At 32.2% G+C, this 12,845-nt stretch overlaps 2 protein-coding genes across 2 annotated transcripts; one reads left to right on the forward strand and one right to left on the reverse strand.

The window, feature by feature from the left end:
- Positions 1–1,814: 1,814 nt before the first annotated feature.
- Positions 1,815–4,404, forward strand: LOC122600208 (cytochrome P450 704C1-like). The gene is made up of 6 exons (XM_043772885.1): positions 1,815–2,183; positions 2,418–2,633; positions 2,716–3,015; positions 3,236–3,571; positions 3,790–3,993; positions 4,106–4,404. Exons 1-6 carry the CDS (start codon positions 1,854–1,856, stop codon positions 4,301–4,303), a joined length of 1,584 nt encoding a protein of 527 aa, XP_043628820.1. The 5' UTR covers positions 1,815–1,853; the 3' UTR covers positions 4,304–4,404.
- A 4,842-nt stretch (positions 4,405–9,246) lies between these two features.
- On the reverse strand, positions 9,247–12,180 carry LOC122600396 (chromatin assembly factor 1 subunit A). Its single transcript, XM_043773106.1, has 5 exons — positions 11,974–12,180; positions 11,566–11,630; positions 10,749–10,933; positions 10,396–10,528; positions 9,247–9,578 (listed from the first exon to the last, which is right to left on the reverse strand). Exons 1-5 carry the CDS (start codon positions 12,116–12,118, stop codon positions 9,441–9,443), a joined length of 666 nt encoding a protein of 221 aa, XP_043629041.1. The 5' UTR covers positions 12,119–12,180; the 3' UTR covers positions 9,247–9,440.
- Between the last annotated feature and the right edge of the window lie 665 nt (positions 12,181–12,845).

The raw sequence follows: 12,845 nt of genomic DNA on the forward strand, positions 1-12,845 counted from the left end.
TATAAAGAACCAAATTCTAAAAAGACAAGTTAGTAAAAAAATATTAAATTAAAATATGAATTATAAAAAAACCAAATTCCTTACCGCCGCTGCCTTTGCAGCCCCATGTAATCTTCCACCATGGTCGACGTGGGTCTTCATTGCCGCCATCACTACCATGGTAAGTCGCCATCTATACTGCAAAATACAAATCATATTATACGTTTTTTGCAAAATACAAATCATATAACAAAATTATCACAAATTTAATTACTTTTATATATATTTTTTTACTTGATAATAATTTTTAGAACTCCGTTTATACAATATAAATTTACTTTTATACTTTTAAATTTAACTTTATAGTAATTTTTAATACGTCTTAAGTAGTTTATTTAATCAAAATTTTTAATTCAAATTTTTACATAATTTTGTATATTTAGTTCAATACATATATTTTTAACATAATCTTGGCTACTTATTTTAATCAATTTTTTAACAAATTTTAATCTACGTCATTTTTAATTTGTCAATATTCTAACCAAAAAGTAAAACACCTAACACTAATGACTAAAATATTCTGACAAATCAATATATTAACTTTTTAACTTAATTTTTTATACGTCATCTTTTGAACTTAATTTTTATAATTAATTTTTATGTATATTTTTGTTGAACTAAATTTTATTACGTCTTAAGTAGTTTATTTAATCAAAATTTTTACATAATCTTGCATATTTATTTTAATCAATTTTTTAACAAATTTTAATCAACGTAATTTTGCATTTAATGATATATATTCTAACAAATCACTAACAAAACAAATTCGTGGCTCCTAACAAATCACTAAATTATCAACAAATCAAAACTAACTATACTAACAAACCTATTAAAATCCTATAAATAACTAATAATCCTAACAAAACTAATAAATATACAAAAACTATACTAACATACTATATTTTAACAAAACTAACTAATTAACAAAACTAACAAAACTAATAATAACATACCAATATACTAACAAACCTATTAAAATCCTATAAACAACTAATAATCCTAACAAATTAACAAAACAAATATATATACAAAAACTATACTAACATACCATGGAGGCCCGCATTTTTTTATTTTTTGCAGTGAGGGTCGCTGCAAAAACTAGTAGTGGTCTAGATACTAAAAAATAATGGTTTGGATATTGGGAAAAGCATAAAATACATATCAGAATTTGAAATGGCCGGAAAATTTGGGGGAGGACGAACGGCCGGAATTTGGGGGAGGATAATCCCGACACTGGCGGTACGAGGATAATCCCGACACTGGCGGTACTGCGGTGGCGGTGGACGGCGGCGGCGGCTGGCGGTACTGCCCGGTGGTGGCTGGCGGGGGTGATGATCCTGTCGTTGTCGTGATACCCGGATTGGTGTTTTGGTGGATGGATTTGTTAAATTTTGTTAAACAAAATCGGAAGAAAAAAGTGTAAGAAAATGTTAGATATGGAAGGGTGGAGGAAGGAAAATGATGTAATAGATGGATGGGTGGATCGGTTTTTAAAAAGGTGCTCCGGTTAACTTATTGCAGCGACCCTCGCTGCAATAAGTCGAGTAACAGTCGGTCAAACATTTAAAGCGGCTTAATGGAATGCCGACGTGGCATAGGTTTTTGCAGCGAGGCTCGCTGCAAAATCTGCCTGGTCAAATTATTAAAAATGCTGGTCGGGATACGGGGTTCGATACTAAAACGATCACCAAGGTTGCAATTAATAATTACGTACTATCACTATATATAAATATAAGTACCAATCACTGCAGGTACCTTCATCATCCACAACAACATATATTAAAAAGAACACATATATTCCCTCTCATTAACTTATGACAACGGCAGCTTTCATGGACATTGTTTCAAATTCAATACTCATATCCACTTTATTTCTGGTTCTTGGTTTGCTTTATTATTATTATTATTATATCTATGATCGACAAAAGACTAATCACCATGGGAAGAAGAAGAAGTATCATCCCACTGGTGCCACTCTACTTGGTGTACTCATCAACTATAACACGGGGCATCATTTCTTGACGGATCTCGCGGCAAAATACAAAACTTATAGAATTGCTATCCCTTTCCAACGCCAGGTCCTTACTAGTGATCCTAAGAATGTGGAGTATATCCTCAAGACCAACTTCAAAAACTATGGCAAAGTAAGTGCATATATATTTATATATATGTCCTTGCCTTGATATATAGAATCTCATGTTTTTGTTTATTTATTTTTTCTATAAAGCAAAATAAGTGAGACTTGAACCCATGACCTATCAGTTGTCCCATATTTGGATCTCTTAGATTGATATATATATATATGCCGGCCAGTCCCTAATTTTTTTAAAATTTCTCTCCTAACTAATTGTGAGAAAACATATATTAATTAATTGCAGGGAAAGCATTTTTGTGACATCATGAAGGATCTATTGGGTGATGGAATATTTGCAGTCGATGGGGACCAATGGCGAGAGCAAAGAAAGATAACAAGTCATGTGTTGGCTTCAAAAGTCTTGAAAGATTATAGCAGCGAAATCTTCAGAAACAACACATTCAAACTTCGGAACATATTGTCGGAAGCAGCAAATACCAACCAAACTGTCGATATAAATGTACTTGGGTTGTATATATCAATATTTGATTATTGTTGGCATTTTACAATTAATATGCATATGTGTATATATATGTATACAGGATTTGTTGATGAAGGCAACAATGGATTCGTTATTTAAAGTTGCTTTTGGAGTTGATCTTGACAACATGAGCAATTCGACGGAAGAAAGCGCTAAGTTCACTCGTGCTTTTGATGATGCCAACACTTTGATAATTCGTAGACTTGTTGACATAACATGGAAAATCAAGAAGTTTTTGAATATTGGCTCTGAGGCCGAGTTAACTCGAAATATGAAAGTGATTGATGAGTTTGTTTACAAGGTCATCCAGCTTAAGATTCAGCAAACGCATAACTTGAAAGATGAAAGTAGTACTACTTCGGTAATTAAGTTGTATATTTTCTTTGCCTAGCCTTAATACACGTACTACTTGAAAATCACATATATACATGATGACTGTACGTTTAATACTAGCTAGATAGAAAATGAACCACGTACCTACTTGCTATCTACAGTACTTTTTTTTTATATATATATTTCAGTCATTAATTAAGAACCCAATTGCTAGCTAGTTTTAATTTGTGGAACTGGATCATGTACAGTTGATGAAGAAGAACGACATTCTATCAACGTTTGTGGAGAGCAACGAGCAAGATCCAAAGTACTTACGAGATATAATACTAAACTACGTGCTAGCCGGTAAAGATCCTATAGCTATTGCTATGGTTTGGTTCATTTACATGCTTTGCAAACATCCTGAAATTCAAGAAAAGGTTGCTAGAGATATTAAAACAGCAGCTGTAAACATGGATGAAGAAGAAGAGATCACAAATATTGCGGATTTTGATGCTCGTGTGAGTGAGGCTGCGCTTGAGAAGATGCAATATCTTCATGCGGCTTTGTCAGAGACGATCAGGCTCTATCCTCCATTGCCATTGGTATGCAATCTTAATTTCTTAAAACTTAATTAATTAATTAGTTATATACTTCAATCCTGTTTACCAAATAATATTGGCTTATTGATCATCCTAAACCCGCCAAAAGGCCAAGATGAGTCTTTAGATCCATATATACGCACACACACATATAAATGATTTGGAACTACAATTAATTTACTAACAATAATGCTGAGATAACAAATAATATATGTATGTAGGATGTAAAGACATGCTTTTCAGATGATGTTCTACCGGATGGTTATAATGTACAAAAAGGGGACAATGTGCTTTACCTGCCATATGCAATGGGAAAAATGAAGTTCATATGGGGTGATGACGCACTTGAGTTTAAACCGGAAAGATGGCTTGATCAAGATGGTTGCTTCCATCCAGAGAGCCCCTATAAATTTACAGCTTTTCAGGTTAGTACGAACAATTTTAGTTTTCAGCTTGAACACGTTGATTGCTCATTATCATTGTACGTAGTGATCGATCTACACTTTTGATTTATCTTGTTCATATACACGTACACAGGGAGGACCGCGAATCTGTTTAGGCCGAGATTTTGCATATAGGCAACTGAAGACATTCTCTGCGCTTTTGATAGGTTGCTTCGTGTTCAGGTTGAGCAATGAAAACAATGTTAGAACATATAGACCTTCGATTAACTTGCACGTGGACGGTCCACTGCAAATTTGCGTTTTCAATAGATTCATGTTACATAAGCCTTAACATGAGTTAATTGCTTCAATATATATTAATAAATCTTAAGTATGTACTGTACTCGTACATATATATTTTTGCATCGTTTAATTCGTCCCTTTTTATTTGCATCTCTCTTCCAATGCCAAGTAGAATATGTCAATAGGAGTATCAGTGTGGTAAATGATACTCCAGACAAGGAACTTGCTGATTATCAACCCCTTTTATATTCTCATTCGTGCCACAAACTGTTTTGTGTCGGGATTTTAATTTGCATATAGGCAATTGAAGATCTCATTCAAAAAGGGTCAATTGAGGACTTTATTCAATCTGTTGTATCTTGCTAGCTAGGTTGTTTCATGTTCAAATTAAGTGATGAAAACAAGGTATTAAGCTACAGGATATATCTGTTAATTAATCTTCACATGGACGGTCCATTGCAAATTAATTTGTGTTTTCAAAAGATCCAGTACGTACGTACGTTTACACGATCAATTATAAACTTAAAAAAATTAAATGTGACTTTTTGGCATATCAGATGCTCAAAATCACATTGCATATGTTCATATATCCATCCATCAGGGTAATTAAAAGTCACGCTACAAAACAGCAAAACGTACTATAAGTGTGAAAACTCGACCTTTTTGAATTAATTGCATGGTCATAACTTTGGTTCTTGAATCATATATCACCAGACGGTGCATCCTGCATAACTTTGGTTTGGGAAATTGTCGTAATCAACCTTAACAATCCCCTGCTCGGCCGCCGTCGGTGGTATTGCAAGAAAATTACCTCCATATCTTCCATAACCACCATTGTAATTATTGTAGTAAAATTGAGGTGTTAACTGGCGTGATGAGTGGTGATCATCAGGAGGCGGCGGGTGATGGTAACTGGCTGGTTGATCAAGGTAGTAGTTGTGGTTAAAATGACTACGAGGATCTTCTTGTTGTTCAAAAAGATAAGGCCGCCGCCGGTAGTCCATCTCCGTAATGCTTCTCACTTCACTAATACGGTGTTGATCAGCACTACTACTACTGCCACCTCTGTTAACCTGCATGCATGCACTTCGTTCATTAATTCATTAGCTAGTTATAAAACAAAAATACATGACTATATATCACTAACTAATGAATGGCGGCTGTTGTTGACCGACCTGTATAGAGGGAACCGTTGGTGGATGGCGCCAGTCCTGATTGTCAACATGTTGTCGTTGCTGAATGGCTGCAGTTGCTTTCACTTGATGCTCTCCATATTTGACTTCACGGTACCTCCGTTTCACTATATATATACGTACATGCATACGAGTATAATAATCATAATAATTCAAAGGTAATTAATTCAATAAACAATCATATTTAATGATAGCAATAATAATATCAAGGGACAAGCTAGTGCCCGCCATAATAATGCATGTAACTAATTATATGCGAAATGTTATATATAGTGTGTACTCTATTTTACGTGGGAACTTAATTACAGTAAAACTCGTAAAAATGTCCTCAAGATATCGCCGATGACCAGCGCCGGTCACAATTTATTTAGTGACCACTACAAAACAAATGACAAATTGTGACTGCTAGCTTTTATGACTAAAGACCATTAGTCTTATCCTTCAAATTTTAATTCACTCCGTAAAAAAAGAAAATATCCCTAGACTAGTTTATTAAAATACTCCTTTTGATCCCCTAATCCCAAAACGTGATCCAAAGTCAGTCTCATACTATGACACATCACTTGTCTCTAGCTAATAACAATATTAATAACTCGACTTAAGCAAAAAAATAATACTAATATCTTAATCTTATCTTAATCTTAATCTTAATATATACAATAATACAGTTGACCTGATTACTTATTAACCAATCAAATCATTCAAATTTGACAAATTGATTCTACCTTATGTCATCATTTAAATTAACTATAAATTAAAAATCATAATAATCATTATCCAAATATATATTATTATATTAGTATTTATATTAATTTATAGAAAATGTCTCATTAATTTATATTTTTTTATTTTCAATCAATAATTTACATTTTTTAGTCCTAAATATTTAATTTATATTTATTTTTAACCAGATTTTTCTAATTTTTTTAAAGTGACAATTGTCACTTAAATCAAGAGTCTTAATTGTTATCAAAGAATATGAAAATAATCATAATTGTTATCTAATTATCATAAGACATGTGATCGAAAATAAACATATTTTTGTTATGGGTCCACATCATGATCAAATACATATACTTGAATGTCAAGTAGATGATCACAAGTATGTCCTGAATTTATTTTTAACCATCAACTTGAGCAGATTTTAAAATTTTTTTTTTTAAAAGTTACAAAAGTTATTCATATTTTTTTTAAAGTGACAATTGTCATTCAAATCAAGAGTCCTAATTATTATAAAATAATATGAAACCAATCCTAATTGTTATCTAATTATATCATGATTAAATACATATACTTACAAGCAAGTAGAGGATCACAAGTATGTTTATATTTTAATTCTTAATTATTTTTCATAATATAATCACATTATGAGTACAAATGATTTTAAAAAATTCTATAATAGAGAAATTATTGTAGAATGTGCCTTTTGGAATGACTACGACAAATAATTCTATCAATATGTCTCTGCTAATAATGACAGTGATGAACCTGTGATTATTGTACTACGACTTGCAAAGTATAACACTTAGAACTATATATCTTCAAAATTAAAAGCTTTTATTAATTATATGTATAAAGATCTAATATTGATAATATTATAAACCTCGTGTCCAGTATTATACACGGGTCTAAAATCTAGTACATACATGTAAATCAGATGAATGGCAGAATGAAGTGAAAAAAATATACGAGTAGTAAATACGTACAAAAGTTAAAGCAGCCGCAACACTTGACATCAACTGCTGTGTACTCTGACGGCATCTGCTTACAAACCACCAATATCGATCATCATAATACCAACAATTGATTAATATATTAATATTAAAAATTATTATAATAAATACATGAGCCGTAGCTAGCGCATCTGATTAGGAAGATATATACAGATACGGGCGGGGTACTATACTGCCCTCAATAATTTTGATAATGTAATACAAAAGCTGATAATTAAAGTTAAGATTAATAATATACTATAGAGGCCATTTTATAATAATCACACATCTATCCTTCTTAATTTTTTACACGATGTGGCCAGGACTTAAACAATTTCCAAATACTTTTTGTTTGTTTTGTAAAGTAATCAAATATTCATCTACACTAAATTAATCATATTTGTTCTTGTGATAGCTAATGGTAAGACTTAAAACTCAAAATTTAATTTCAACTCAAGAAAGACATGAAGTTATAACTTTTTTATATATTAAAGATAGTGCCAATTCAATTCATACATGTCAATATGTCATCGCAACAACTTGAAATTCACAAAATTTGTATGTGGACGAGCATGAAACATACAATGATCGATAACGTAATGATTGAACGACAACGTAAAACAGGTATCAAGAATTCAGCGACATATATATACGCATGCACACACAAAATTGTAACTAAATATACCTTATGTGGATGAAGCTGATTATCGAATTGAGCACGGTTGATGAAATAGAGTTTGTAGGGTTTGGGGGCTATTAATCTTAGCTTGTTTGTTGATGATTAATTCACGGTACATCTATCTTTTTATGTATATTATATTGTAAGAAAAAAAAAAACCCAACAGTTTCCATGGAATGAACTGTGTAAACGTGGAAACAAATCAAACAATTGCATGCAGAATTTTGGAAAGAAATCAAATCAAACAATTGTACGCAGACTTTTGGTGCATATCATCGGGCCTGCCCTGTTTTTTTATTGGTCCAAGTTACTCAGGCTGGCCCGCATTTTGATCACCTCTACGGCCTACCTAGCTCGCTGATATGACCTTTAGCTTTTATGCCCCCGACATTTTGTTTTCCTAAATTCGCATCTGAAATGCATGTAGTGTTCATACGCCTATATATTACTATACTTTTCTTCTACAATGTTTTATAGATCGACACTTTAACTAAAAAATCCAACCTTAATGAACATCAATCACAAGCTAACGAAGGAACAAAACCCATTTTCATTATAGTAAAAATTATACCCTTTTTCTGTCTTCTTCATATACACAGTGAGGACCCCGAATTTGTTTAGGTCGAGATTTCTCAACTGAAAACTTTCTCTACGTACTCTTTTCTTCATGTTCAAGTTGAGTAATGAAAACAATGTTAGAACATATAGACCTTAATTAGATTAACTTGAGAGTCGATGGTCCCTTGCAAATTTGTTATTTCAATAAATTCATGTTACATAAGCCTTAAACTTAACATGAGTTAATTGCATCAATAATACATTAGGTATGTCTATTTTTATTTTATTTTTTTGTCCCTATCTTGTTTTATCTGCATATATCTCTTTCAACTCCAAGTAGAACATGACTCTGGAGTATCAGTGTGGTAAAGTGTAAAAAACCAATTTAAAATGGGCTTATATTCCACGACCCAACAGATACAAAAACAGACCTACCGGCCCAAAAAGGACCCCTTTAAGCAGTTTTAACATTTCCAAACGGCCGTTAACTCTATGCCGTCCACTTGACGGGGTAACGGTAGGTATTGTAAACTTTGAGCCTCAACATGCGACAGTCATAATGACATAGCCATAGTCTTCATGTTTTAATTTTTTTGGTTTATTTCTATAGTCTTCATGTTTTAATTTTTTTGGTTTTAATTTTTGGAATGTCACCGATGCATTTGATCGCCCTTTTGATTCAATTTTTTGGTTACTCTGTGTACAGAACTTTAACCCGAAACGATTAAGTAAAAAGAATTCACATTGTAGTCCGAAAAACATAACCAAATTCATACTTTAAACTGAACTCAAAATCAAACCAGAATTGGTTTTGCATCCCCTGATCTGTTCAGTTAATAAATATCTTATATTAAGGGGAAAAAAATATCTTATATTAAAAACTAAAAACTCGTGAAAAGAAAGGAAGCAAACTTTTAGTAACTCTAATTAACAAAATGTAATACACAAAATGAAAATGACCTATAATTCATCTCATGGTAGTTTTTACATCTGGTACAAGATTTGCTTGAAGCTCTATGGATGCAGCACGCCCCAGGAAAACCACTACAATTCTGGTGGTGTTATGTCTGGTGCAGGGAGGTGAAGACCAGGTCTGGAAGCCCATTTCTTTTGTTCGCGATAAGCTTCGATCACTTTCAACCGAATCCTTTCCTGAGAAGCATTCATTGAAGACCCAAATTGCTACAAACCATTGTCAAAAACATACTTTAAGTCAAATTGCATATTGTGAAGATGACCTTTAGGTCAATTTTCATTCTATTTTGTGTATCAATTTAAATGAACAATTACTTGTTTTCTCTGTTTCTCCAAATTTCATCAATAAAAGAATAATTCAATTAATTTGAATAAATCACTTTAGGAGAATCGGAATTGCAAACAAACCGAAAACATTCAACGAGAAGTTCGTATAAATTCGTCTATCTTATAAGAGGCAAACATGAATAAGATGTCATGTTCATTTAAGTAGCCAGACATACGTTTAGATCCCGTTCATTCGTTTACATCAGGTAAGTTGTTGGTCAAGGTTCATTTGTGTGTTTTTCTCTATTTAATATTGTAGAACGACAATACTTGAGCAAATGAACACAAACTAACATTATGTATATTCTAAACATTGTGTATTAAAAAATTTCGGTTGTTTAATGTTGGTTTTCATTCTTTTGATCAGGTAAAACCAAAACAAACGAACATGAACTAGAAAGTATGTTCATTGGTGTTGGTGTTCCTTCCATATGTCTGGTTTAACTTAAACAAATGAAAATGAACCAGCCCATTCATGTTTGTTCGGTCCATTGACAGCCCTTAATAGGAGGTTGTAAACACTAAACACTTGAGAAACTCAGCAACCTTGTTTTGAACTGTCCAAATGATTATCTTTACACCCATTTAGACTGATTTTAACCGTTTGCTTGATTAGAGATATACACAAATCGAACTGAATCATTTTCGCCTATCAAGATCCCTGTTAAAAACTAAATTATAGTATGAAAAAGCTAACCTTGGGAATATTCACCAACTTTGGTGGAGCTTGAACAACTTCACCAAACTTGATCTCTTCATGCCCAGGAAAGTCTAAATTATCTTCATCTTGTTTCACCTTCTTGTGTTTCATTTTCCTCTCTTGTAAAAGTCTGTACAGATCACGTCAAGCAATTACAAAGACGCAATATATAGGAAATAATACACACACCAATCAGTCTTTTTATGACCACAGGGTCAATTTGAATCATGAAAACAACAATTTTACATAAATGCAGCCAAAGACATTAACCTTGTATCATATGAAGAAGAAACAAAATACTTATCTGAAAAACCATCAGGTAAAGTGCATACAAGACCAAAAAACCATACCTTTTCTTTCTTTCCTTCCTTTTTAAACCAACTGCACCTAATTCATCTGCAAAGCGAAGGTCATCAACCTGCTTCCTTTTCCTTTTCTTCTTTTTCTTTTCTGTAGAAAATGCATCTTGATCATGATGATCTTCAAGCTTGGACTCGGAAGCTACAGATTCAGATTTCTCCTTTGAAGAGAGTTTCTGAAAACCAAAATAAAACACTTCAGTATCCGGAAATATTCACATTTATATATATTATATAAGATAATACGCAGACCACGGAACAACCCCTATATTGATCATGATGCAATACTTTGGAATTTAAAACTAGTTGTAAGAAGTGTTTGGATATGTGTTTAAACTGGTCGATAACATACTCATAAGTCATAAGCATAATACTGATATATCCAATGAAAGTGCGACATCTTAAACAACATAAGCCATAATGTTTAACACTTTAATCACCCAACACAATATTACATTTCTCTTGAATAACAAAAACTTAAATCGAGATGATTTCAACAATGTGATGCTAAGTTTCCTTGATTTCCATAAGTAAAAACCCTTCAGATCAATATTGGATACCTAATTTCTAATACGATTTAAAATACGCATTCTAAAACTCCATTATACCCCCGCCAAAGGCGTGTAGCTCAAGTGGTAATAGGTGAGGGCATCTTTGCCACGAACTTAAATCAACATGTATCTATTTTTGGTCCCAAAACCCTTCTTATAAAGCATCAACCTAATCTCGAATTCCAACATTCAACTTTCAAACAATCCAAGATTTTAAAACCTGTTACAAAATGATAATGAGCAATGGCATGACTTACATTTTCAATTAACTTTCCACCACCTCGTCTATTCTCTTCACCATCCATTGATAGCTTTTCAGACCCTAAAAAGTCACAAATTTCATAAGTTACCATAATTTAACAACCTTCCTCAACACCCAAAATTCTAATAAAAGAAAAAGGCCCATAAATTTTCAAACTTTATTAATAAAACATAATGGGTTAAATTTCCCAAATTACAAAGCACCAAACCAAACACGTAACAAAAGATTCAAACTTTATCAAGAAAAAAATTTTTGTATAAAGGTTTTCTAAACATTTTTTTTAAAAAGATACAAACTTTATATAGAACATGAGTTTTATAAAAAATTGTATCAAGAAAACAAACATGACACATTGATAAAAAGATACAAACTTTATATATTAAAAAAAAAAAGGGGAAAAAACCTGAAATATAGGATATGAGTTTGCGAAGCTTAGAAGGCATAACATCAAGAGAAGAACGAACCGGCGGCGGAGGTAGCCGGTTCTTGCCAACGCCATGGGCTTCTTTGTAATTCTTTTCTCTTCTTTTCTTTCCTTTTCCGCCCATTTTAGGGTTTGGCTGCTGTTTAAGGTCTTGCCTTTTCTATTGGTCGTAAATAACAAGTATAGGACTCCAATCAGCCTAAAAATCCACATTTCGATAAATAAAGGGGTAGATTAAGAAAAATACTTAATGAAATTTTGAAGTTAAGTTTAATTTTTAAAAGACTTTATCATTTTTTAAAAATTATAATCTATTCAATTTAATAATTATCTGTTGAAAGTTTAAAAAAAAAAAAATACATGTAAATACACCAAACTAACTTTAATGAATTAAATTATCATCAACTCATAATTATTAAATTATAACATTCATCCTTTATATTATAAAATCTTTTTTATCATTCGTTTTAAATCAAATACATGTACATAAATTACTTACCGCAGTTGACGTTGTCGTCATCGTTATACCATCACCACATTGCGCATGTATTGTGCTAATAATAATTAGCACAAACAATAGAGTTGTCATTATAACTAGAAATCAAACCGGGTAGTAATATTTAAAGGGAAATATTAGTCATCCTAATTAAATAGCCTAATAATGCTCCTAATTATGAGATGATGACATGTGAAAAAATCAGGAGGCAAGATTAAGAGAGATCTAGCGGATACCACATGTCACTTTCTTAATATATTAAAAGGATTATTAGGTTATTTGGTTATAAGGATATATCATTTTCCATTTTTTTAAGTATATGTAAATTCAATTAAACCCACCTCGTAAACTGTAA

The sequence above is a fragment of the Erigeron canadensis genome, chromosome 5 (assembly GCF_010389155.1).
Source record: "Erigeron canadensis isolate Cc75 chromosome 5, C_canadensis_v1, whole genome shotgun sequence".
NCBI classification, from domain to species: domain Eukaryota; kingdom Viridiplantae; phylum Streptophyta; class Magnoliopsida; order Asterales; family Asteraceae; genus Erigeron; species Erigeron canadensis.

Bases quoted from the DNA above. Each gene is read 5' to 3' on its own strand.
- LOC122600208 (XM_043772885.1), top strand. From the start codon at position 1,854: ATGACAACGGCAGCTTTCATGGACATTGTTTCAAATTCAATACTCATA. The intron at 2,184-2,417 runs GTAAGTGCATAT...AATTAATTGCAG, and splicing joins ACTTCAAAAACTATGGCAAA to GGAAAGCATTTTTGTGACAT. The intron at 3,994-4,105 runs GTTAGTACGAAC...ACACGTACACAG, and splicing joins ATAAATTTACAGCTTTTCAG to GGAGGACCGCGAATCTGTTT.
- LOC122600396 (XM_043773106.1), bottom strand. From the start codon at position 12,118: ATGGGCGGAAAAGGAAAGAAAAGAAGAGAAAAGAATTACAAAGAAGCC. The intron at 10,529-10,748 runs GTATGGTTTTTT...TGATCTGTACAG, and splicing joins AGGAAGGAAAGAAAGAAAAG to ACTTTTACAAGAGAGGAAAA. The intron at 9,579-10,395 runs GTTAGCTTTTTC...AATGGTTTGTAG, and splicing joins AGTTGGTGAATATTCCCAAG to CAATTTGGGTCTTCAATGAA.